A 26,933-nucleotide genomic window follows, 5' to 3' on the forward strand; every position below is an offset into this window, starting at 1 on the left:
TCAGCCACGAAGACGAAGGCTTATTCTTATCGCAGGGATTGCTCGAGACTGTGACATACTGTCGATCGGTACTTCACTCTTGTCTCCTGTATCAGGTTAACTGGCGTTCACTCCTGCAGCAGCTGCTGCTTTGGGTTGCCATAGCACCATAATTCATTCTTTCATTGTATGCAGCAGAGCTTCCAGCTTTTATAAGTGTTTTTGTGTGTTGCTTTTAAGAGTAGAGGGATTCAGAGTGACGGAGAATTATGCAGATCTACCAGTGCCTCGGGCTGACCTTGGATATCCTGCTGCATGGATTAAGCGCTACATAGGGGAAATGACCAATCCCATACTGCAATTCCAACATATTCAGTACAGCCAAGAGTAAATCGGTACATCTATAGCCGTTCCCTGCGGTACTGCGGGACCCTTTGGGGCAGTAATCTGTGTTATGTGTCCAACAGATTTAGTCGTGGAGACGGGCCACTGTTGTGCTGAACGTGGAGGAGACTCTAATCTCCTATTGTGAGGGTTTTATTAGATGATTTCTCCTCTATCCAGGCCACGGTTTCCCCCTGTCACACTCTGCAGTCAGAGAGCTGCCAAGGTGAAGGTGTTTTCAGAAGACGTGTACGGAGTCTGAAACAATACTGCCCCCTGCTGGAAAATGGGGAAACCATGGGCTTTGTATCTCCAGCTCACAGAGGCCCTTAACTGGAATGTTTAGTCTGTACATTAGCTCAGAGTTTCTGGTTCTTGAGCTTCATGTCAACATCACTGATAAACCTTGTTGATTAATGGGGGGGACTTTAAAACGAACCCTAAACAGCAACCGTATGGCTTACGTCTAGCATGTTATCATCCGTTTCAACCACTTTTATTTTGAGACATTATTATATTAAATATATATACTTACATGGTACCATAAACAACAACATGGGCAGCCCCCGAGAGCCGAAAGAAACATTCTGCTTCAAAATTCTACTACTGATAAAGCTCTCAACATTGGAAGAAGCGAATGTCTTAACACAATACTGTAATTTGCTCCAAAGTAAAGTGAAAGAGAAAACCGATACAGGATGAGACATGTAAGGGGGAGGGGGGAGGGGTGGTGCAAGTATGCTGCATTCCTGTTGAACTGGGATGTTGGAATTTCCTAATCCCATTCATTCCACCCCCAGTGGAATCTGGTGGAACTGCAACCAAATTCGGTACAATGGGGCTTAATAGGGAGCGAACAGGCTCTCCGTAGACGGGCTCTGGTACAGCATAATGCCTTTTTATCAACTGGTATTGCTAACAATGGTTAACTAGGTTACAGCCCGTTAAATGTAATGGTTTTCTAACTTGTAACTGGAACGCTGTCAGCTCGGGTGTCACGTCATTCCCAGTTCCGAGCTCCAACTTCTGAGGTAAATGGAACCCAGCAGTAGTATCCTTAATGTGACAGAAAGCAAAAGGCTTTATGGGTAATGTGGTCTTAGTTGTGAGAAACACTGTTGTGAGAAGGAGGGTTCCAATGGTTCTCACCATAATCTCATCTTTATACTATTTATGCCAAAATATCCTAGTTTATTTAAAAACAAATAATGATCTGATTAATGCAGATAATTAGTATATCCTTTGGTCAAAATCAGGGAAGTCATATATCCTGACTTTTAGTCCCAAGTGTGGGTCAAGCTTCAAAAACACTGGATTCTACATTTCCCATAAAGCAATTTGACAGCATCTCTAGTTAGACTTTCATTATCTCGTAATGCACACGTTTTTATAATTACCTATACTCAGTTTGTAGCAGAGGCTTTCTGTCAAAGATTGGTCAGTTTCCAAGTCCAAGCTACAAAACCCTGATGACATCACTCTGACATCACCAAGGTTATTTTCTCAGACTTGACAAAGCTCCTTTAGAACCACAGGAGACGTCCTAAAAAGTGTTTTTACAGGCTGAGTCGTACGTACCCATAATGAGTAAGCTAAACTTGATTTGTAAAATTGGTGGAGAGACCCTTTTAAAAAAAAAATATATATATATATATATATATATATATATATATATATATATATATATATATATATATATATATGTTTTTTAGTCTTGCCTATTTTGTCTCAAATGACTCAATTGATATTATTATGAAATGCAAAAACGTATCAAAATTGTTTCAACAACTGACTGGTCATTTTGGCACTGCTATTGGTAGGGGTGGGGGGGAGTCAACTCCACCTGCGACCATGCCTATCACCCCCCCCTCCACCCCCGAGGTGAACGTTTCCCTCTCACCCGTGACTTTTCCATCTTTTCTCCCACTTTGCTGCAGGGACTCGTGGCCCTTCCGGCCCACTTTTAAACTTCACCCCTCTCTCAGGTAACACTTTCTGCAATACAGTGTGGCACGCTGTCTGTCCAACATCATCATCTCAGACCCCCGACTCTCGCTCAGCCCCATCATGCCAAGTGATGGAGAAGCTTAACCTTTCCCTAGCTGTCATCTCAGAGAGTTGTCTCATCTCCCTGCTGCTGTGTTACATTGTGTCTTAAACATTTCCCATGCAAGAAAAATGGGGGGGGAAGCTTCTCTGGTTTTGCTGCATTTGGAGAGTTGAGCACAAGCTTAACAGTAGAATCATTTAGATATCGAGAACTGCTCATTATGACCTCTTTCTTTCTTTCTCTCTCTCTCTCTCTCTCTGTCTCTGTGTCTCTCTCTCTCTCTCTCTCTCTCTCTCTCTCTCTCTCTCTGTCTCTCTTTTGTTTCGTCTTCCAGAAAGAGCAGCACAGGAGACGGACCCAGAGAAGGAGAGCTGGAGGACCTGCATGAAGACGAGCCCTCCTCTTGAGTCTTAATGACGCTCCTCCCTTCAACAGAGCTCTGTCTTAAACTCCATCGTCTTTCCATTCCTTTGCTTGAACCACAGTGTGCCCACCCCTTCATCCTTCAAATCCGTGACACACCGCAGGCGTATCACTCTATACACTGGACAGACACTGCTGGATCACTTGCGTTTACGTTTACTTATTTCCTTCCCTCTTCAGCCTCAGAGTTTCCTTCTTAATCCCAATCCCCCACAATTCCCTTCTCTAATGTGGAGTCCTCTGGGCACTGACGATCTACAATGTTGCTTGTCTTAACTGCTCACTGTTGTGACTGGCATCCGTGAACTGATAAGAGGAACTCTGCTAAATTTCTGGATCATTAACAGTTTGAATTATTGTTGCGGAAGAACGGCACAAACATGTTTGTCAGCTGGCAGTACACTGTAATGTGGGGGAAAAAACTGCCAAACTCAGTTCTTTTTTTTTTTTTTTTTTTTTTTTTATACCCGTGTGCATGGATGAACAGTTGGGCCTCATCATCAGACTGTCGACAGCCACCTGTCCCAGTCAGGCGAAGAGAATAATCATCACAGATTTCAGCATGTAAATGACACTATATTGTCTCTTCAGTGAACTACAGTGCTTTGTTTTAAATTATTTATCGGTTATCGTCTCACAGCCCTTTTCTTGTGTGTGCGCCATCAGCTTTTACACTGGAAGGTCCAAGTCCTTCCAGTGCTGGCCTGACTGGTTGAACGTCTCTTACAGGAAGGAAAGGAAGTCAGCTGTCTGAGGCCGGTCACACAGAAAGGACTACATCATGTCTACTGTAATGTGTAATTATTTCTGTTAGAACTCATTTCACACTTCCTCTCCTACACTTTGTTTGTCTGATTTCTTTTCTCTAACACTGTCTCTTTCCCTTTTATGTCATACAGTAACCCTTGATTTGATGTGAAGTAATTGCGACAGATATTGGAGCCTTATGAAGTGGATGTTTGATGGCGAATGTGAACACTGTAAACTACTCCGATGGCCTATACCTTAAATAATTCCCCCTACAAATTAGAATGTATTATTGTACAACGCTCTTTGATGCAGAGCTGATTTGAAGGCATGAATAATCTTATTGTCTAAGTTAAACATCAATGAGTGCTCTAACAGAAGAAATTGAATCAGTTATCCAGGCTCAGTGACTGTACACACATTCTTATTAAGGGGGATGGGAGGACAGAAAAGGGGGAGGCTTATATAAGTTTCCTTTTTGCTGAGGGGAGGGTAGTGGGACTTTTTGGAAGTGCAGATCTTTTTTTTTTCTACCACCCCAAATATATATTTCAGTATTCCCTAGCAGAATAAAATAAAGGGAATCAGGTGTTCAGGTGTGCACAGTGGGTCATAGAGACAACAATCCCTGCGCTGTTTAAGGGACATTTAAGGGGTTAAATGTTAACCCTACCAAGACCCAAGTATGTCCTATAAACCCAGCCTATATTATAAATCAATCTGAGCCTTTTATGTTTGCCTTAAATCTCACTCTGAATCTAGCTGGCTATTGTGAAAATTATTATCCCATATGCATTTTTATAATTATATGAAAGTATATCTATAAAATATAAATGAGATTGAATTTAAATTAGGTTTCAATTAGATTACAGGACCACAAATTCGAAGTTTCGAATAATAATAATAATAATTTGAATAATGAAGGATTGTGCAATGTTAAACTAACTAGTTTGCCTGCCGGCCGTTTTTAAAGATCCAACTAGTAATACGTGTTTGTAGAGTAGTGTGCTAGGTAAGTGATAAAAAGTGATTTGAGCTCTTTGTTTGCCATTCAAAGTGGTTCGCTAACTCTGTGACGCCGACTCAAATCATTGAGAGCACGTGTGGCTCCGCAGCAGCTCAGCCTCAGATGAATGTTAATAGAACTCCATTTTGATTTTATTTTTGACCTCCTCTCTTGCTGGCCTGGGTAGTCGCCCTGTTAGAGAAAGCGTGTTTGGCTCTGATCACTTGAACGGCAGTGAAAAGGAGAATCTCAGCGTCATGATTAGGCCCAGGCTGCCAACGTCAAGACTTGAGCTTTGCAGTTCCTCTGTTAATCTTGGCCTCAGTGGCCTTCAGTCAATCAGAATGGGAAACAGTTTCACCTACTGTGTTTAGGGATTGATGTTCACAGAGGCAGGGACGTTTATGCATTACAAACCAGAGATTATCGTGGGTGCTGGAGATTGTAAAGCTTTATACTGTATCTTTATTTAATTGTTCAGTAAAAGAGGTGGTAATGTGTACAGGAAAAATGAATATCTTAATGTGAAGTTGTCTAAAATGTTGTATACGCAGTTTGAAATCTAGCAAGACTCATTTAATAATGGTTTTCTTTAGTGTTCGTTCCTTCTCCCTGCTGAGGAAGATGTGAAGTGAAAGGAGGTGCAGGTCTTTTTGCACCTTTTTAATGAAAGGCTGTTTGAACCCCAAACATTTGTGATGGGATGTTCTAACTTATCAGACCCAAACGGAATCTGCAGATTTTTTTTATTTAGTTTTTTACAGTTTTCAGCGGTGATACAGGATGAACATTTTGCGGGGGGTTTTCTGCTTGGGGGGTGGAAATGTTTTAACATTCTGAGTTTCATTTAATTTTGTTCAAATTTGTTTGACGTCTGTAAAAAAAAAAAAAAAAAAAAAAAAAAGAATAGATCTGCAGAAAATTCTGCCAAGTTCTGCGTCTGCAGATTCCCTCTTGTCCTGCTTATTAGCTTAAAAATGGTTGACCTCTCATCACATTCTAATGAGAATGTTGCCAGATTTACAAGTGTGTGTTTGTACGGACATTTGTCAGTCATGTTGTCGTCTTTATCATTGGTGCATTATTGGCATTCCCCTGCTGTCAAAGGAGGCATAATCTATTATTATTATTATTATTATTATTATTATTATTATTATTAAAATACTGCTTGCATTTAAATATTTGCACTTTTCCACTTACAGATGCATATTAAAGTTCTTGAGATTACATATAACACTACTGGTACCTGCCAGCCATTTAACATTGTACAGTTAATGATCAAAGAAAAAAACTCCCAAAAAACCCTGTGGTCCATCTGTAAACGACCATATCTGTCGGTTGTCTGTCTCCTGTGCTTTTGATGCCAATCTGCATGTCACCGCATTGCTGATTGGTTTTTAAGATTTTTTTTTTTTTGATAAATGAAAAACCACATTATCAGTACCTTTTATTCTCCTGTCTGTGTCACAATGCTGTAACAGCTACCGTAACCAGATGTACCTATCCAACAACAGCAGCTGAATTGTGAATGGTGTGTTACTGGGGCATGGGACTGCTGACACGATGCACAATGCTAAAACACTGTCGCCCCTGTTATGGCAGCAGATTGAAATAGCAGCTTAGTGTTCAAGATGGAGAGAGACAGTGATGGGTAGCCGCCCTCGAAGATGAAACCTTTAACCCTCCGAGCATAGGACAGTCTCTTCATGCCGCCCAGCTACCACTTATTCAACAGTTCATCGTTGTTTATGTTAATTATTACCTCTGCAGAGGTTATGTTTTCTCTCCTGTTTATTGTTCTGTTAGTTTGAAGCATTTATACACAGCTTCTAAACCAATTTCGATTACATTTGGTAGAAAAGCAGCCAATGGGCTGAGGAAGAACTGCTTTTGGTGCAGGTTACGTCACGGCGTGGCCAGTCAGAAAGCTTTAATGTTGTAGTTCCTGAACTGATTGGTTTTTCCTGATTCTTTAGTCCGAGATGTGTCAATCAATCCATATAGGCCTCACCCTTTTCCACCTACAGAGATTTCCCGCCATTTTATAAAAAAAAAGTTTATCAAAACCACTCATACCCAATATTCACTAAATTCAACTTTTCTTTTTCAGTTTTGGTGAACATACCAGTCATAACGCAAACACACAGCTGCAACTATATTTAAATGGCATCTGCATGTATTGCGTCCACCCTGATCGATGCTGCTAAATTTAATGGAATTTAGCCTAAAAGCGATTCTACAGCACATGGTGCATTGAAATGGCGATACATTTTAGTTCCCTCTTTCAATGTTGCACAATTCATCCCTGGATACTTACAGACTACATATTCTCTAGTCGCTATTTCAATGCAGATCTGGGTCCAGATACGTACTAAATACAAATATTAAATTGTGCTGCCATGGCGGAGTTTTGCTCACTCTAAATGCTTTCTAGCTTAGCGTTGTCACTGTCGTGAAACACGGAAGAAAAATCAATGGGAGCAGTTGCGAGAGTGACAGGAATCATTTCTCATGATTTCAGGTCATAGTTGTATCCAAAGGGAGGACTGTGAGAGTGAGCTTGTGCTCAATGTTCAGTCAGGGACGATTGGATCTTGGATTGGAGTTGTGTGCCGGATGTGTGCGTTTAAGGCGCCTGCTGTCTCTGTGTCTCGTGTTGTCTTGTGCATTTCTCTGAATGTACTCCCTCGCCTCGGCATACAAAAACAGAAGCATGGCACATCCCTACAAAATGCAGTTGTTACAATGTAAATATGTACCGATATATATACAGAAGCTATTTTTTTGCATGCATTTTGTACACCTAGACATGATCAAAGACAATAAAAAAAGAAAATCTGAATTATTTTTGATGTTGCCTGTATTCCTGTTTGCACTGCGAGACAAGACAAAAAGCCGTAATATTACTGTACATCTTTTATTGAATTTATTGCCGATCACATGGTGCACACGGGGGAAGATTCGCTGTGGCACATCCACACGTTATCTGTGTATTTTTTTTGCTGTGACAAAGACGGTGACAGAACTACTGGATGACTTATGGATGATTTGTGGACACACGGAAGCAACTGGAAGTGCCAGAAAGTGTTCTTTCAGCTGCACTGGTGGGGGTTACAAACCGAGCTATACACCCAAAAAACTACACATAACATCAAGACAACATCAAGAGTCAGTCCCAGTCACTCAGGGTTGCTGTAAGAGAGGGAAGATGTTGGTAGAAGATGCTGCTGAAGAAACTGGACACGTGGAGCACTGTCTTAGACTGTCCTTTCAATCCAGAGTTGTGTGTGTGTGTTTGTCTGTGTGTCTTGTAGGGTCTACTGCAGGGTCCCAGTTCAGTAGTCCTTCAAAGTACCTCAAAATGTTGCTCCCACGTCACTTCTACAGGAATAGCGGATAAATAAATCATCAGCCATCCTAAAAACCAAGCAAATAAGGCTTCAATGTTCTAGAAATATAGAAATCTCTTACTTTGCATACCTCCGTCTCTATGCTGCATGCCTCTGAATCAGGGTCCTGCAGGATAAAAAGTCAAATCCATAGCACATAGGAACCATTTAGACCTCTCGGGTAACGACAAAAGGATTCTCCTAATCATCACCACACATAGATAGAATATAAAATGCATGGAAATAAAAAATCTACTCTAATGTCTAGACCAGTGGTTCCCAAACCTTTACCCCTAAACTGTTACAAATTTGACCCGTTGATAAGATTTTTTTTTCCCAGGGTCCCCCATCTGATTGGATTTTTGCTTTTAGATGTTTCATTACAGGAAGTGTATGAAAGACATGACCCAAACAGTCATACCTTCTGTCACTGTGTTACTACCCTTTTTGCTGCGGACCCCCTGCAACCCCCCTCAAGGACCCCCGGGCCCCTACTTTGGGATCCACTGCTCTAGACTTCTACATGCACTCACGTTGGACTGGCCAGTGCCTTGGACTTGTCTTGCATTCGCTTCAAAGGTGTAATAGACGCTTGTTTCTATACGCAGCGACTCGCTGTCGGGCTGGAAATACAAAAATGTTCTGCTTGTTTCAGTAACAGAAGGAAACCGTCTGGGAATGTATGGGGATCAGATACATGGCTGAACTGTAGCAAGCATACAGTAGACGCCCCTGCCCCTGTCTGTGAGGGCTATGGGTGTAAACACCGCATTAATCGGAAGGTTACTGCTCCCGTGTGCTCGTGGGGTTTTTCTAGTTTTGATGCGAAAGCTTTCTTTCACAAGAACTGAAGTGCATCCAAAATGTTCAGATTAGAGCTGCAGAGATTATTTGACTTAACTACTAAATGAATTGCCAGCTATTATGTTAATCTTTTGGCTAATTATTTTTAAAAAAGAAATTAAATTTGGGAAGATGGTGTGTTACAAAAAGGTGACACATAGAGTAAACTATACAATACAACAATACACAGACAAACAATTACAATGACAGTTAAACAACATATACAGCAGTGATTGAATGTACAAATGTGCAAGTCATGTACAGTATAGGGTAAATGTGTGTATGGATGTATTGCTGTTTGGATGACCGGTATGGTGTATGTACACGTTTGGTGAACCTTAGTAGGGTGGAATGTAATAATTGTGGCAGAGATGATAGTAATAACTGAGATAAATACAATAAAAACAATACCAGACCAGAATAAAAAAGTAAAACAAATTGTAATCAATACATAGTAACATAATTAGATATTACTACAACTACATCAGCACTTTTGTCACATATGAAATATTTGTTCAATTATATATGGTGTGAATTATTAAATATATATATATTAGTAATAGTAACATAATTGGCGGTGGCAATGACTGTCTCACCAAACTTTATGCCCTGGTGGGCAGGGAGAATTTTGGATAATTTTTAAGAGAGAAGTAAAAATTCTTTGAGTTGTGGACAAAATAAGACATTTGAGGACGTCATCTTGGGCTTTGGGGAACACCGATCGACATTTTTCACAATGTTCTGACAGTCAGAGGCCACACAACTGATCAATTATTGAGAAAATAACCAACAGATCACTGGACATTGAAAACAGTTCAGATAGAGACACGCACTGTCGATGTCTGCTCTGTGTCTGTCTGGACTGGTATTGTTTAAAGCCTCTCTGCTGCCACCTTGTGTTCAAACTGAACTTACATCATCAGATTATCATTTGCGTGCATCACACAGTAGAGCTTACCTGTACATGGGGGTCTGTGTATTTGAATTTCATGTTCTTGTAAAATTCTCTCTTCGGCAGCAAATAGAGCAGCACCAAGTCACATACTACAGTTGCCTGTAAAATCAGAATTACTATAGTTAATGTCCAAAAGTATTCCACAGACGATACTCAATTATTGCAGGTACTCTGGGCAGTGACATACCACTCCAAAGATGCCCACTCCAGAGCCTATAGCTGTCAGTGTTGGGATGATATCAAACTTTCTTGCCTGTGAAGGACAGAGTGCCGATGATTCAAAATTCTGGTTGACTGTTTACTCAAGCCATAATTTGATCGGAGTAAAAATATTGATATAATATAACTCACCAGTGACTGCACAATGATATCGAACCTGATCCCGAACACTTTGAGAAGGGTTCTCTTCTGTTCGTTGTCCTCCAAATAATGCTTTGCATACCTACAAAACAGGCAGCCTTGGGAATTATACATTAGGTTACATAGGATGTGTAAATATATATATTTCCCACGTCTTCCCTATATCTGGATATCACGGATGCCTGTATGAGCTCAGAGAGCAGACTATCCTCAGAATACGTACATTTATTTTCTGCGTGCCGATGTGACGGCCATATTCTGCTTTATGATGAATCGTGCACGAGTTAAAGGACCTGATGGAGATAACATTTCACCGGAAATGGACCTTGCACAATTTCATGTGACAAATAAAAGCGGAATGATTGATAACAAGTGACAGTTTGAACCAAATCTTGGAGTGTCAGGTTTTACCGAGGGCAAGGACACATTAGGAACTTCAGGCATCGCAGGCCTGCATTAGACCTCACACGGAGAGCAGTATCTTTCGCCTTCACTCGCAGTCAGTTGCTTATTCTTTGATTACTTTAGGCTGGTACGTGTTACCGTTATCCGTCCGGAGGGTCGGCCCAGTCTCAGTGAGTCTTTTAAGCCTACTTCATGTCCATGTTTGTCCTGCATACAAGAATGCTGTAAGCCTCCTAAAAAACCACCATGAACATGAACACCAACTTCAACATAAAGTGATAAAGGCACGAGGAGTACAATGGTACAGCAAAATCATCACGCAACTTAGCACATTGTTACAACCTTCTCCAAAAACTCTAAACGTATTTGCATATTGACAGGAAGCTATTGCTCTAGGTGGTCATCTCTTAAGTTGTGGCAGGAGGCAACATATTTAGCTGCTAAGATCCAGCCGTTTGAACCTGATTGTCTATTCTGAAATGTACTATGTTGGTCTTCTGTTGCATGTCTGTCTGTGCACGGAGAGGAATCCCTTCTCTGTTGCTCTTCTTCAGGTTTTTGGGGTCTAAGAACAGAGATTGTAAAGCCCTTGTAAAGCTGCACAGATTGTAAAGCCCTTTGGAGGCAAATTTAAAATGAAATAGGACAAGGACAAAAAAATAAAATGAGCAATAAGTACTGGATATGTTGACAGTATATCAACATGAAAGAAGACGTTTCCATCGGCGGTGTTTTGTTGCTGTTTGTCGGGCAGTTAATGCAGATTAAACACACTGGAACAGGAAATGACCAGACCCAATGACTTCAGAGCATTAAACCTCTATTAAAAATACACTTATTCAATATGAAGCTACAGCAAATATGCATTAGCTTTGCTTCACATAAAAACTGCAGACAGGGGGAAATAGCTATAGCCTAGCTCTGTCTAAATTGGAAGTACATTTCCAGGATCAGGCTTTGCCCTCTTCCGGCTCTCTGTTTGCCGTTCTTAAAATCCCTTCCTACGGGATACAAGGCAGGCCTGCTTGTCTTTCAGGGAATGATTGTAAGATTTACAAAGAATATGTTTACGGCATTTACTATCTTAGAGGGACGTTTTGGGACCGATTGGTGGGATTGCTGTACACACGGCGATACACTGGTAAGAGCTAATGAGGTTTAACCATGTATCCGGCTAATTAATAGAGCTCACGTGACTGAATTAAGTGAACACTTTATTTAATATTGTATGTGGTGTTTTCTTTTGCGGGGTGCATACGTTCCGCCAAAACAAGTTCATTCCCGAGACTATTTTGCAGAGCCACCGTCGCTGCGTCCGGAGCTCAGCGCCGCCCAAGACCATTGTGATTGGTTTAAAGAAAAACCAACACTTTATGGTTTTCTGGTGTGTTACGTACACCCCAGAAAACCAGACCAGCTGTTTTCCTATGCTCTTAATGCTGATCTAAGATACCCGGCTGCTGGCTCCAGCTCCATGCTTTGGTACATGACGCACAATTTTAAGAGTGGTATTAATCTTAACTCTTGGTGAGAAAGCAAATACATATAAATAAATAAGTCTATGTCCTAAAATAAGCGTAGCCTATTATATAAGAAGTATTTCTGCAGTGTAAAAACGCTTGCGACTATGTTCATTCACTGAAGTTATGTACACACCTGAAATTGTAGCCAACTGAAGCTCTGGCTTGGTCTGTCTCAGCGGCGTTTCCGTACAGACCGTGGAAGTTGTATTTTGGTATACAGTGTTTTACATCCACATCTAGGTTACATGTCCAGTCGACCACAATACCGATGGCCCCTCCCTGTCAGGACACAAGCACATAATACACAATACAAGTCTCCATAGTAGCACGAGAAACAAAGGAAACAAAACAGCAAAAGACCACACATGTGCAGCGGTGACGGGATGGAATACAAGTCTGGCTCCCCACCTGAACAACCATCCCTTTCCTTTCAGTGTTAAGTACAGATCAGCTGACTTACCACCCTGGCTATTGTTTCGAACTTGAAGCCAGACAGTTTAACTATGTCTCCCAGTCGGAAGATGGGACACAGTGGAGCGTTCGTCGGATCATAAAGGCATTTGCTGATGTATGCACTATCGATATTCTCCACCAGGTTGCTCCTGAAAGCACAATTGGTCATTATAAAAAAACAAAAAAACAATTGAGTAATAAATAGAGCTAATTTAGTGCCCAGGAAAACAATATAACATCAAATTACATTCAATTATTTGCATTTAGCCTAATAGATAAGGTACCATGCTGTGTATGATTTCTCCATGATTTGATATCATTTTTAAAGTCCACGAATATTGTCCACTGACCATCTGAGATTTACTTCTTTGCACAATTAAGGGCACAAAACCATCCAGAGCATGACTGAAGTGGATTAAAAAAGTAATTTTAGTAAATAGGCACTTAAGACATTTATTGTCTTTAAGCGTTGATTTTACCAACAACATGAGTTCAAACCCCTGGTATGGCACAACATTTCATATAGCAGTCCCTCCAGAAAAATACGATTATGCGATCGCATAATTCATTGCATAATCAGCCAAAGGCCAGATATTTATGCGGGGGCCGGATTTTTTCAAACATGCCTCACTTTCGCTGCATAAATGCAGATTTCTGCGCAAAATATGCGGGGCTTGCATGATTTCATAATCCCTGCATTTTTGTTGCAAAAAAGCCACATATATCTTAGCAGAAAGTTGAAAAATGTTGCGTTTACTTCACACAAGAGCAGCCATTCTCCCCTGTTGCCATGTGAACTTTATGAAGTGACGTAATTAAGCCACGTGAACATCATCGAAAAGCAGGGTGTTGGGGGAATCTCTTTTTTTATCTAACAACATACGAAAAAAAAAAAAGCTGGCTTATTTCTATTTATCCGTCTTCACCTTTACCTTCATTTGGAAACATTTGTAGCATCTGCTGAGCTAAATAATGAATTAATAATAATGAATTTGATATGAATGAGGCGCATCACCTTGAGACGCCAAACAAGGGGAAAGTAACAGAATTCTTGATGAACAGTGTGTAGTTCTCTGCCGACATCAGCATAGGAGGACTAGACGGGAATAAACAGAAGAGAGAATAGTACGAAATCCAGTATGCTGAGGCGCATAAGTCATCACAAATGCAATCGTCGCATGCGTTGCAAGTCGGTATCGGCTTGCGGTGTGAATAATTCAGTGTTTTCACATACTCTGGTATGTTGTCATCATCCTCAACAGGGCACCACGCCAACACCTCGCAGGTCTTCGTGGCGTTCAGGCAGACCCCCGTCATTTGTCCTTGAAATAAGAACAGACTAGAGTTCGGCATTGGGCACACAACTTCAAACTGGAGCAAGTGTTTCGAGCAGCAGCAGCAACAACACAAAAAAAGAAAGAGAGAGACGTGTAGGCTTTAACATCAAAGCAATTTTAAACACTCTCATGCCTCCACTTTCATCAAACTATCTGGAATTAGCATCAACGGCAGCGAGCGAGACATAAAGGCGAATCAAAGCAAACGCTGAAATAGCTGTTTTCTTTATCTCGCCCTGATCCTTGCATAGAATTTCTCTCCGTGTGATTGGCTTTGTCGCTAGCAGCCTCTCATCGTGTGCTGCTTGATTTCTTTAGAATATCTTGAAATTCTCTTTGGCCACTCAGCTTTCAGTGTCTGACCTTTCACTGGAGCCCACCAGTTTGTTTAGCTACAGGGGCAGGGGCAGGGGCACCCCCCCCCCCCCAAACTGTTTACTTGTCTACAAGCATAGAGACAGTACGTACGTCGCCTCCAAAGAGATACTGGCACCTGAAGGTGTATTTGACTGGATTGACACAGACAGATGTAAAGCTTTGGCTAACATTGGTCTCATTGAAGTCGATGTCTGGCACAGAGGGCTCGAAAGGCTCCAGATTTAACCCTCGGGACAGATGGAGGACAATAAATTTATGTAACTGCTCTTTGAACTCGCCGACGACACTGTATATGTTTGGACCTATTAAAAAAAAAAAAAAAAAAAAAAATGGCTCGTCTGAATGGTTATTTGTTTTCGATGTCTCTGTGTGCTTTGGTCGGCCCACATGCACAGGAGTTATTGGGACGTCTGTGATAACATATGCTGCGCATGCATGTGTCTACTTGCCTAAGGCAGGGTTGTACTTGCACGCTTCACTGATAAAACTGCTCACACACACACACACAGGTTTGTGGCACTATCTTTGTGGTGACCCATCATTGACATAATAAATTCCCTAGCCCTTTACCCTAACCTTAACCATCACAACTAAATGCCTAACCTTAACCCTTACCCTCACCCTAACCATAACCTAATTCTAACCCTAATCCTAAAACCAAGTCTTAACCCTCAAACAGCCCTTTAACCTTGTGGGGTCCAGCATTTTGGGCTGTGCAGACCCCACAAGTATACTGTATTCTCCGGTTTTTGGACCCCACGAATATAGTAAAACAGACACACACACACACACACACACACACACACACACACACACACACACACACACACACACACACACACACACACTATGTGCTTGGTTGTTGATTTGAATCTGTTTTTTTTTCTCGGTGCTGGAGAAGAGCAATGCACAATTTACATCTAAGTGTTTACGTTCGCGGTGACAATGATATACATCAGATGTGGTGTATTTTAGTTTCTACCGTGTGAGCCCATCCGGAGCCACAACCCATTGTGCAAACACTGCTCCATAACCTTCCCATACACGATTATCTACTTTCCTCAGCGCATCTTTATCCTGTCACTGGCTTCAAGAAGTTAACAGTTTAAGAAGGGGCTTTCCTCCCTGGTGAAACAAAAAGAAATAGTGGTGGAAGAAGTCTTCAGATTCTAAAAGTAAAAGTACTGCTACCACACCGAAACTACTCTGTTATAAGTAAAAGTCCTGCATTGTAAAAAGTTGTCCTCCCATTTTAGAAAACTGGAAACGATCCCAACAGTTCTGTGTGATTAATGGTCTAATCATTTCAGCTGGACTTGTAGGCCGTTATATTGTTGGGTAGTTTAATTTATAATGAAACATTGTATTTTATAAACTACATGTGTTATGTTACATGTGTATACAAAAATCCTAATCTGTAAAGTAACTAAAGCTGTCAGATGAATGTAGTGGAGTAAAAAGAACAATATTTCTCTTTGAGACGTAGTGGAGTAGAAGTAGAAAGTGGCATGAAAAGAAAAGACTCCAGTAAAGGACAAGTACAACAAGTTACATTGCAGATAGCAGAAAGGCAGAGATGTGGGCTGATCTGCGTTTTAGCCACAGATGGACAGACGGTTGCTCAGTGAGGACGGCTGATGTCACACACTGTCGGGCCGTCAGGATTTACCATGTCCCGTACGTTTGAAACTCCCTCCTTCACAGTCAGCGTGTGAGCTGCAGTTGTGCTTGCCGTGGAGCTGTAAACAAAGACGTCGGGGTCAGAGTGCGCACACAACTGTGGAATGTGGATGTGAACAACATGAAAACAGCACGACAGTGTGAAAAAACAGTTTTGCATCTAGTGTGAGGGTTTGCGGCGTACAGAAACTTCTGTGTATGTCATTTTTAGGCCTTTAAATTGAATTCTGAATTGTTTGGGTTGACATTTTTTCTGCTACTCGTCAGCTACACAATTGCCCAATTACAGAAGCAGTCTTGGAATGAGACACAATTCCTGTTTAGTTTGACTATTTAAGGAAGTGTATAAGTCCGAGGGAACGAAGGGAAGTAAGGAAAGGGGAGGGAGCATTTCCACTTACCTCTGGACACTTTCCCATCTTCTGACCTTCAGTTATAATGTAGTTTGTCATTACCACAAAAGATGAGTCTCCCTGAAGTTTAGGGTTAAAAGAAGCAATGTGTTACATTTGAATCTCGTTTGTTTATGCCATAAAATGCCATAATAAAGGATGCAGTAGTTGTTAGGCAATAAAGTTTCTAATAGCCTCTCAAACATTAATCAGTTGTGTCCCATGGTGACACTGGTGAGATCACAGTTTCACTTTCAAGCCTGGTTTTATCCATGGTCAGTTTCAGCTCAAAGGAATAGTTAGACATTTTGGGAAATACACTTTTTTTTTGCTGCAAATTAGACGAGAAGATAGATCAGTATTCTCGTCAAACCCGATTACTTGACGTCATGTCTTGATGGTTGAATCTTTTTAAAAAGCAAAGTGTAAAAACAATAAAGAAACGACAAAGTGTAAAAACGACAAAGTTGTGCCAAACTTTTTATTGGCCATAAACAGCCTCTGACTGTACAGAACTCAGCAGAAACTCCAGTTCTTTAGGTTTCGATTTCCCCAGTCCAAATTTGTGTCTAAATGCATCTTTCGATTGGCTCTGTATGCACTCATGGCACTGTGAGTCGAGTGCAGGCGCACGCGTCACTTTGCGACAAGTAGCCTACAGGAACCTGCTAACGAGAGACTTAATTAATTATATCTCTGTCTGCTGTACACCTGACTGTCTTCTAGGCTAAATTAGCCCTCCTACACAATCTGGACTCTGTTCATAGCATCTACATACATACATACATACGTTTTTGAAATGAGAAAAGTTATGCCGTAAACCGTTCGGGTAGCGACAGCACTTCTAACTCCGCGGCCCGTCGAAACACAGTTAGGTGCTGGTGGGCGGAGTTTTGTTACCTTTGGACAGAGCAAGACTAGCTGTTTCCTCGGTTTACTGTTTTTATGCTAAGCTAAGCTAACCTGCTGCCGGCTGTAGCTTCATATTTGGCCGACAGATATGAGAGAACTTCTCATGTAACTCGGAGCAAAAAATCGAACAAGCGCATTTCCCCAAATGTCAAATTATTGCTTTGAAATTCTACTTTTTGACCATAGTTAAGCCCTTCCATGCCTATATTTTTTTGATACCTGATCAAAGTGTGAGCAGTTCTACCTCAGTGACCATTTCATCTTGTTGGTTGGGTTTATTATGCCAAACCCACACTGAACTATAAAAAAAGGCCCACACCCAGATGCCAAAGCAAACATGATAATCTTGTCTCAACATTGTGTCTCTTTATTTCTTTTCTACAAATAACAGGACACAGCAACTTTTTAGGTAAACAAATGATATATATTTTCTCATCAGAGTCCACCTTTGTTAGGTTGTTTGCTCAGTTCTTCACAGAAATGCCCGCAATGACTTTTGGAAAGCACAGAGGCACCTTGATGTTGACAAAGCCAGATTACTGTGTCATCCAGGTCAAGTTTAGAAACCTGCAGTAACATTAGTCTGTGTCGTCATTGATTGGTTTTGGCATATAAATTGACTTCATGACATCTGACTCTGGGGCAGTGGGCTGAGTATTAGGGATGCACGAAATGAGGAAAATGTGCAATATGCGATAACGTTGTTGAATATTGCGATAACGATATTACTTGCATACATTAACAGATATTAAAGGGAACCCAGTTCTGCTGCTTTCAGTATTCTGCTAAAATACAACACATTGTTTGTTGAATTTAAAACAAATGAAAGGAAATCATTTCAAACATTCTCTTATTGGACAAATGGAACTTTAAATTGAATATAAGAGGCACCACTAAAAAATAACGAAAGTTACACTTTAAAGTGCAGTTTTCTACTGATTATTTCTTTCAACTAACACAAAAACATCTCTGAATGTCTTTCGCGATCTGTTTATTGTGGCAGTTAAATCACAATGACAATAACAGAACGATTTATTGTGCAGCCCTACTGAGTATACAGGACCCCTAATGTGAGGAGGGCCCGAAAAGATAATATAACAATAACTGTGGGTGACGGGAGGGGCCTGCCTTTGTACAGGATCCACAATCTTGTGTTACGCCGCTGCTAACAATGGTCAATGACTTGAACCAGGTGCAAAACAAATTCTTGTCCAATTCATGTGATGAGCACGCATGAAATGTCTCCGCATGTGTGAAAAAGCTCACCAACCTGCGGCGGGAAGACGTAGTCGGCCACATCCCACACTCTCTCACGTCCCTCTATGTTGGTATAGCCCACTCCTTTCATTTTGGTGAAGACGGAGCTTACTGCTATGTCTGTGGACTGGTAGCCTTTCTCGTAGATGAACACCCACCTGTACAAGACACAGTTAGCATTATCAGAATCAGAATCAGGTTTGAGTCAGGCATATCAGCACCTGAGACTCCCTCTTCACTCCAGCCAACCAGCCAACCAGCCAACCCCACAGGCAAGGACATGCAGGGGTGATGTTGACATTCTGCACTGCAATCGCACATGCCAGCAGCATAGCTCACAGGGACACGTGTGCAAGGGATTGTGGTTGAGACATGTCACGGCGCTCATACTTTAAAGGTTGTCCCTTTACCATCTCTAAGACAAATCTGACACATTGAATAGAACAGACTTGTTTTAATATATTCTTTTGAAACTTGCCAGTTTCAAATACCCGACATTGCAAGGGTTGCAGCAATGTGTTACACGTCGGTTAAAAAAGTGTTACAACCCTCAAGTTCATTAGCTTACTTATCAATTATCCAGTCTTTATAGTAGTAATTAGGAGACTGGGTAAACCCAGCCCGATCTGCCGGTGATTTGATTTCTCCCTGCAGCTCAGGCTAGAAACCTGTATGTGTATCTATCCTGCTTCCGTTACAAATCTGCAGGAAACAATCACAAACTGGCTTATCCACCTGGCGCGCTATTGGCGGGTTTAACACGATGGCAATAGAGAAGTGACCAAGCAGCTTTTTTGTTTACATTCAACATGGCGCAGCAACCCGTACAGAGTCATTTGAACTACGCCCGTTGATCCCGCCTCTTGTGCAGTAGAAAATACAGAGCATGTTCAATCTTAAAAGATTGAGCTTGGTCTGGTGATAGCCAGACTAAGTAATTAGGGTTTCCTCTGTAAATATTTTACATATTTTTACATTTTACAACAGTACTTTTGCTGGCACCTTTGGCGTCCCCTTGAGAAATTTCTCCAGAGATTTATTTTATTTTTAGTATTTATCATTGTTTTAATAGCTTAGTATGTGTAAAGGCTTTACACCGCCCTACATGTTATTGTAGGCCATATGTAAACATATGTAGTAGGGGGTCCCTGCTTCATCTCCTTTTCAGTTGAAAACATTGAAGACTCCTTAAAGCCCCCTGATCTAAGAGCTATGAGATCCACTGTAGAACTCTGGGTTTTAAGCTAAATGTTAAATGTTCCAAGTTTGTTCTGTTCACACTCGGGACGAAGTACGTTTTGATCTCTGCAGAGTGAAGCTTCTTGTGTTGCTGTGAGTGTGGCCAGCAGATATGGGTAACAGCTGGTGTGCACAGGAAAGATACTGTATGTACACACACACATGGGCACATGCTGAGCTATTTTATATAGGGTGTGAAAAGCAATTACCCCCCAGCAGAAAGCCCAAAGGACTGCATGTATTGCAGCACACATTCATTTGTCTGTGGGAAATGAAAGCACCTTACAGCAACAGGTGAACAGAAACAGCTTTCAAACTGCAGACTGAAATGAGGTACCGTTTGCACAGTAATCTAAAAGCCACAACTTCTATCAGTTAGGCAAATCAAATGATGTAAGTACATTCAAGAGGAAGGGGGGAAAAAATTAGAGCAGACGAATTGAATAAAGAAAGCCATGAGCGTGAAATAATAAAACAGCAGTCGAAGTGAGATCTGTATCTGCTCCGACAGACGGAGAACTGTGGGAGGAGGAGGGGAGGGCTCCTCGATGTGGCGCTGAGATTAGTGTTTGTAACGTGAAGACAAATTAGTATGAAAACATTAAAGGCCAACCTTCAGCTAATCACTATGAAATGCAAACAAAAGAGTGGCTTTGTTGTCAACCTAAAAGTGACAAGATGAGAATTAATTAGGGTTTGCTGGGGCTTCTGTTCTAATTAGTCGTTGCTTTCTGACACAAGAGACGTACATTCAAATTGATTTGTGAAATATTTTCAAAAACCATTCATGTGGGATTTTATTCTGCACGGGATTTATACAGAGTGTGTCTGGTGTGTGTGCTGCCAAACTGCAGCTGTTCGAGGATGCATACAGTTTCATCCATGAGAATGGAGTTGTCAATTGTACGGAAGAGGATTAGGGCCACATGTGAAACATGTATTTGAGTTCTGAGTTTAAAATTAGAATTATTTGTTTAGTTTGGTTTTTATTGATGTTTTTTTACAACATATTGAACAAATATATAAAAATCAACACCCAAAATACAAACAAAACAAACAAGCATACTCACATACACACATGTACACACACACACACACACACACACACACACACACACACACACACACACACACACACACACACACACAAGGGGGGAAGAGGTATATCATCTTAACCTCAAGACGAGGAAACCAAAACCCCAAAATGTCCAGTAGTATGCATGCAAAAACCAAAATTAAAATTGAATTAATTCAAATTAGAATTCTGAGAACAAAGTTAGAATTCTGAGAATAAAGTCAGAATTCTGAGTTTAAACTCAGAACTCAAATACAATTTTCACATAGGCCCTAATCATCTTCCGTACAATTTAGATAATGAAAGCACAAAAGTATATCTGTAAAATAAGTGTACCAACAACTACAATAAAGTCCTTCTTTTTGCTGATTTAAAAGAAAATGTAGAATACTAAATGTATTTGCGACAAGTCTAAGGTTAACATGAAATCTGAAATCCGAAAGGAAGAGAAGCAGTGGTTCACCAGTTCACTGCTAGTGCCTGAAAGATACAGGCTGACTTCTGCCGCTGAGCTGTCAGCCTGCAGAGGAGAATGTAATCACAACCTATTTCATGCCCATCACTGGCCCGGCCTAAATGAGGCCTCATGGCTGCAGAGGCAGGTGACAGGAGAAGCCCTGTCACGCTCGGGTAGCCCTAATACCAAAAGAGACAAAACCTTTGAGTGACACCGTGGCTGATCCCTTTATATCAGCGCACGGTGGAAAATGAAACCACATTTCACAGTTACGTTTAGCTTAAAAGGGGCCGTACTCGATATTCGATAATCAAAAGAGCGGTCTATGATTGCCTCCACATGGCTCTCGCAGACCGTTCCCTAACTCGTTGATTACAGACGCAGGGCCCTCGGCGTCTGATACAGACGCACCCACGAGGCACTTAACGTGCACACGCTGCAGGACCGGCTATCAAAACACACACAGAGGGAGTTTGAGTTCAGAACGCCATTACTCCACTAAATCTTTACATAGAAAATACTTGTTTGCTATATTAATGTCCTGAATATCAAGTACAGCTCCTTTAAAGGTCCCATGGCAGGAAAATTTCCATTTATGAGGTTTTTTAACATTAATATGCGTTCCCCCAGCCTGCCTATGGTCCCCCAGTGGTTAGAAATGGCGATAAGTGTAAACCGAGCCCTGTTTACCCTGGGTTACGTTACCTTGCGTTCTCATGGATGCCTGGCCAATGAATGCTATTGAAGGGCGGGTCTTGGCATGGCCATAGCGGGATTCGTAATATCGCATCCTGCTCTGCCTTTGAGAAAATGAAAGCTCAAATGGGCCGATCTGGAATCTTCAGATACAGTATTAGAGGACCACTAAGGCCTATATAAAAGAGACTTCAGATACAGTATTAGGGGACCACTAAGGTCTATATAAAAGAGACTTCAGATACAGTATTAGGGGACCACTAAGGCCTATATAAAAGAGACTTCAGATACAGTATTAGGGGACCACTAAGGTCTATATAAAAGAGACTTCAGATACAGTATTAGGGGACCATTAAGGTCTATATAAAAGAGACTTCAGATACAGTATTAGGGGACCACTAAGGCCTATATAAAAGAGACTTCAGATACAGTATTAGGGGACCACTAAGGTCTATATAAAAGAGACTTCAGATACAGTATTAGGGGACCACTAAGGTCTATATAAAAGAGACTTCAGATACAGTATTAGGGGACCACTAAGGCCTATATAAAAGAGACTTCAGATACAGTATTAGGGGACCACTAAGGCCTATATAAAAGAGACTTCAGATACAGTATTAGGGGACCACTAAGGCCTATATAAAAGAGACTTCAGATACAGTATTAGGGGACCACTAAGGCCTATATAAAAGAGACTTCAGATACAGTATTAGGGGACCACTAAGGCCTATATAAAAGAGACTTCAGATACAGTATTAGGGGACCACTAAGGTCTATATAAAAGAGACTTCAGATACAGTATTAGGGGACCACTAAGGTCTATATAAAAGAGACTTCAGATACAGTATTAGGGGACCACTAAGGTCTATATAAAAGAGACTTCAGATACAGTATTAGAGGACCACTAAGGCCTATATAAAAGAGACTTCAGATACAGTATTAGGGGACCACTAAGGTCTATATAAAAGAGACTTCAGATACAGTATTAGGGGACCACTAAGGTCTATATAAAAGATACTTCAGATACAGTATTAGAGGACCACTAAGGCCTATATAAAAGAGACTTCAGATACAGTATTAGGGGACCACTAAGGTCTATATAAAAGAGACTTCAGATACAGTATTAGGGGACCACTAAGGTCTATATAAAAGAGACTTCAGATACAGTATTAGAGGACCACTAAGGCCTATATAAAAGAGACTTCAGATACAGTATTAGGGGACCACTAAGGTCTATATAAAAGAGACTTCAGATACAGTATTAGGGGACCACTAAGGTCTATATAAAAGAGACTTCAGATACAGTATTAGGGGACCACTAAGGTCTATATAAAAGAGACTTCAGATACAGTATTAGAGGACCACTAAGGCCTATATAAAAGAGACTTCAGATACAGTATTAGGGGACCACTAAGGTCTATATAAAAGAGACTTCAGATACAGTATTAGGGGACCACTAAGGTCTATATAAAAGAGACTTCAGATACAGTATTAGGGGACCACTAAGGCCTATATAAAAGAGACTTCAGATACAGTATTAGGGGACCACTAATGTCTATATAAAAGAGACTTCAGATACATACATATATATATATATATATATATATATATATATATATATATATATATATATATATATATATATATATAATATGGTCCCCAGTGGTTAGAAATGTATATATATATATATATATATATATATATATCACCTTGCCATTAGCAAGAGAAGATATTCTTAAATGTGTCTGTCTCTATCACATCTTTGGTCATCATCAACGTCACCAGTGGAAGGTAACATGTCTCTGTGGCGTTTGGCAGCGAATTGGGCAGCAGTTGATTGTTACATGTGTTAGCATATGCCTCAGCGTGTTCATCACACTCAGCTCCTCAGGTTCTGCTGCTCAGAGGTGCAGGGACACAGAGATACAATCACCCACTCATACATCAGCGCAGATATGCACAAACATGCACAAACAGTGAAGAATTTCAAACGCACAAAAACTGCTGTGAAGTGTGGTTGAAAAAAAAAAAAAGACTTCCCCATTCCGCGAAATGACTTTGCAGGGAATGACTCCAACTTGTCAAAGCAAGCGTATGGAGCTAGTATGCGTAAGTGAACAAGCATGCTGTATTTTCTTTGTCTCAACGTAAGAAGGGCAGATAATAAGATCTCACGCCCTTCTGCCATCACTCAGTCAGCCATGGCTCACACTTTATATGCAGGGCTTATTTACTGTGTCAACACTACCTGGCTACTTACAGTATGTAGTGTATCTCTGACCATTGGTGGAACCCTCCAGTCAAATAACATGTCCTTTTAAACATGATGTTCTTTTAACAATTTTATCAGTACATGATTCTTTTTTTTTAACATGTAAACAAAATCAAGACTCCGGCTGACGTCACTCTAAACAACCCAATTCCAAAGAAACATTTTAAATGCTCTGTATCACTACTCAACTTGCTACCAAATCCCTGAATAGATTTTTTATAATTGACCTGTGTGTTTTGCATAAATAGCCTACATTTACAGGAGGTCAAATCAACTCCACTGACTCAACTGTTGAGCCGACTGTTAATCTTTACATGTTGAATGAAATACTGTCAAATGTGTTTTGGTTTATACAGTATATATCATGTACATTGAAAAAGATGAATCTTAAGTTATAGGACAGGCATGTGTATAAGGCATACTTGAGGTTTGTCTCATATACTGTATATCTACCATTTACTTGAAAAAACATTTTGTTTTTTGGTAATGGTAAAAGGACTTTGAATATGTATCAACCTATGACTGTTGTATTTTGTAATCGTTGAGCCAGCAAAAATATAAAGACTTTTTTCTTATGTTAAACAGCTATTTTGTAGATATTTGTTTCTGTATTTATTGCTTATTTAATTTATTTAATGTCTGTCTGTCTATGTATGCACCAAGGCAAAGTCCTTGTAAGTGTTACTTCATTGGCCATAAACTCTATTCTAAATTTTGATTCTGATTCTGACTTTGGAATTTGCGGGTTCACTCCGAAAGGTCATATTGCATCCGACCGTGTCACTCCACGCAAGTTGAAACATGACAATGCAAAGCCTCCCTGCCTGTTGCCCCCCTCTGAACGGCACAGAAACAATGGATGAATGTGTGTGTGTGCGTCTTACCCGATGATGTACGCCAGGACCCCCAGCTGGATCAGGCGGCACACCACTCCCACCCTCCTGTTCCTCACCAGCACCTGGCGCGGGGTCTCGTACTCGAAGAGGAAGTCGGAGAGGGCACTGCTGATTTGGCTCATCATCTTCTTTCATCGGCTGACCCACAGAGAGGAGGGGAGGGTCTCTCTCTTTTCACCCCACTTGCATACAAACAGTCCACTTTCACATCTGCGTCTCGTTCCTCACTGGTGGCCAAAGTCCTCTGCTTTCTCTCATACAGTAATGTCTGACGCGCTTCATCAGAAGTCCTGGAGTGGAGGACTTCCTCCCTCCCACTCGCTCTCTCTCTGTCTCTCTCTCTCTCTCTCTCTCTCTCTCTCTCTCTCTCTCTCTCTCTCTCTCTCTCTCTCTCTCTCACTCTTCCTTTCTCTCTCTCTCTCTCTCTCTCTCTGCACAGGGTCACTCTGTCACATATTCCCATTCACATCACCACTGCATCTCCTGGCATTTCATTGCATTTCTCTTCCTTTTTGTCTGTCTTATGCAGCACTCAACATTTGTTCACTCTCGACTTAGTTGCAAATAACTCAACAGCTGCCACACATGCACTGGACCACCTCCTCCTCCTCCTCCTCCTCTATGCAATCAAACCTTATCATTTCCACTGACACTCTCTTCCTGCCGTCCTTCCTTCCTTAAGCTCAACACAAACACACAGTTTGTACGCCCCAGTTCAGCTTATTTGCCTACTCTCGTGTCACAATTTTTTTGACATTAAGCCCTCTTATGTTTTATCTTCATCCCCTGTGGGAAACACTTTGGGTTTTCACACCTCTTAGAAAGCCAACTTTTCTCCTTTCATATACTGTGACGGGCTTTGCATTTCTAATTTTCATTCTTAGAGGAAAGGAAGAGGCAAATGCACATTACATTCAAAAAAATTCCATTTTCAGTATGAATACATTAAAATATTAAGAACATTGCATAAAAGGCTTCCCATGTGTAAAATGTCTTGCTTACTTGCACTTGCAGTGCTTTCTAATCTCCACAGATTAGCAAATGGAACATCTTACTTTGGAATCATGTTTAAAACACAAATCTAAATCTGGTTAAAGCCTATTCCAAATGAATATCAATTGGAAAATGCCACAAAATGACCATGCTTAGAATTTGGTAGGATTGCAAGGATTTGGTAGGATTGTAAGGGTTTACATACATAACCCCAACTGCTTTATAGGGACAATTCAATGTGTTCCAATTTGCTCAAACTGCTATTTCCCAGGCATGGACGTGCACAGACATTTGGAGTGTGTGTTGCTCTAACCTGTCAAAAAAAGGCACTATCATTTCTGCTTTAAGCACTTCAGTTAAATCATGTAACTATAACATAAACGCTTTAAGCCAGGGGTGTGAAACTCAATTTCACTAAGGCCCACACTGGAAGATGAGAATCACATCAAGGGCCAGACATGTAGGGTTCACTGACATGCTTTTATTTAATCAAAAAAGTAAAATATCTTTGACTGTATTATTGCATGTCTCATATAGCCTTTTCATATAGAGTTTGGTCTACATGAAGCCTGAAGAAAAGTCAGCAAAAAAGTTCCTTAGCCATGAACAAATGAATGCATTCTGATTACATTTTTAAAAGCTGGCCACCACACAGCCAACTCACAACAGCCTCATTCACAGGCCTGAGTATACAAACTGGTATATATACAAATTCCCACACTGGTTGTGTGGTAATGTCTGAGTCTCAAAGTTGACAAATCTGCCAAATTCTGCTTTGAGTGTTGTGTAATTGCAGTTTGAAAACAGTTTCCCATCGTTTTGGTTTGTCGCA

General features: G+C 40.9%; 2 protein-coding genes across 9 annotated transcripts in view; one reads left to right on the top strand and one right to left on the bottom strand.

Moving 5' to 3' along the window:
* Positions 1-5,479, top strand: part of camkk1a (calcium/calmodulin-dependent protein kinase kinase 1, alpha a) — a 75,164-nt gene extending 69,685 nt beyond the window's left edge. For all 3 annotated transcript variants that reach the window (XM_028596128.1, XM_028596130.1, XM_028596129.1), the window contains one exon: positions 2,748-5,479. In XM_028596128.1, the coding sequence (XP_028451929.1) occupies positions 2,748-2,820 (73 nt within the window). In that variant the 3' untranslated portion in view covers positions 2,821-5,479. The remainder of the gene's footprint in view (positions 1-2,747) is intronic.
* Positions 5,480-7,490: 2,011 nt separating this feature from the next.
* Positions 7,491-25,472, bottom strand: p2rx1 (purinergic receptor P2X, ligand-gated ion channel, 1). Of its 6 annotated transcripts, none has more exons than XM_028596433.1 (14): positions 25,097-25,472; positions 18,487-18,631; positions 16,314-16,385; positions 15,914-15,971; positions 13,752-13,839; positions 13,533-13,613; positions 12,525-12,666; positions 12,198-12,343; positions 10,128-10,218; positions 9,964-10,029; positions 9,780-9,875; positions 8,512-8,601; positions 8,061-8,105; positions 7,491-7,970 (listed from the first exon to the last, which is right to left on the bottom strand). In XM_028596433.1, exons 1-14 carry the CDS (start codon positions 25,231-25,233, stop codon positions 7,965-7,967), a joined length of 1,263 nt encoding a protein of 420 aa, XP_028452234.1. In that variant the 5' UTR covers positions 25,234-25,472; the 3' UTR covers positions 7,491-7,964. The 6 variants fall into 6 exon arrangements, with proteins under 6 accessions (XP_028452234.1, XP_028452233.1, XP_028452232.1 ...); XM_028596432.1 differs by having other exon boundaries at positions 8,070-8,105; positions 15,902-15,971; XM_028596431.1 differs by having other exon boundaries at positions 15,902-15,971.
* Between the last annotated feature and the right edge of the window lie 1,461 nt (positions 25,473-26,933).

The sequence above is a fragment of the Perca flavescens genome, chromosome 13 (genome assembly GCF_004354835.1).
Source record: "Perca flavescens isolate YP-PL-M2 chromosome 13, PFLA_1.0, whole genome shotgun sequence".
In the NCBI taxonomy this organism is placed as follows: domain Eukaryota; kingdom Metazoa; phylum Chordata; class Actinopteri; order Perciformes; family Percidae; genus Perca; species Perca flavescens.

Excerpts from the sequence above, each read along its gene's own strand:
- p2rx1 (XM_028596431.1), bottom strand. The coding sequence starts at position 25,233 with ATGATGAGCCAAATCAGCAGTGCCCTCTCCGACTTCCTCTTCGAGTAC. Across the intron at positions 12,344-12,524 it reads TCGAAACAATAGCCAGGGTG|GGAGGGGCCATCGGTATTGT; the intron begins GTAAGTCAGCTG and ends GTGTCCTGACAG. Across the intron at positions 9,876-9,963 it reads GAGTGGGCATCTTTGGAGTG|GCAACTGTAGTATGTGACTT; the intron begins GTATGTCACTGC and ends CTGATTTTACAG.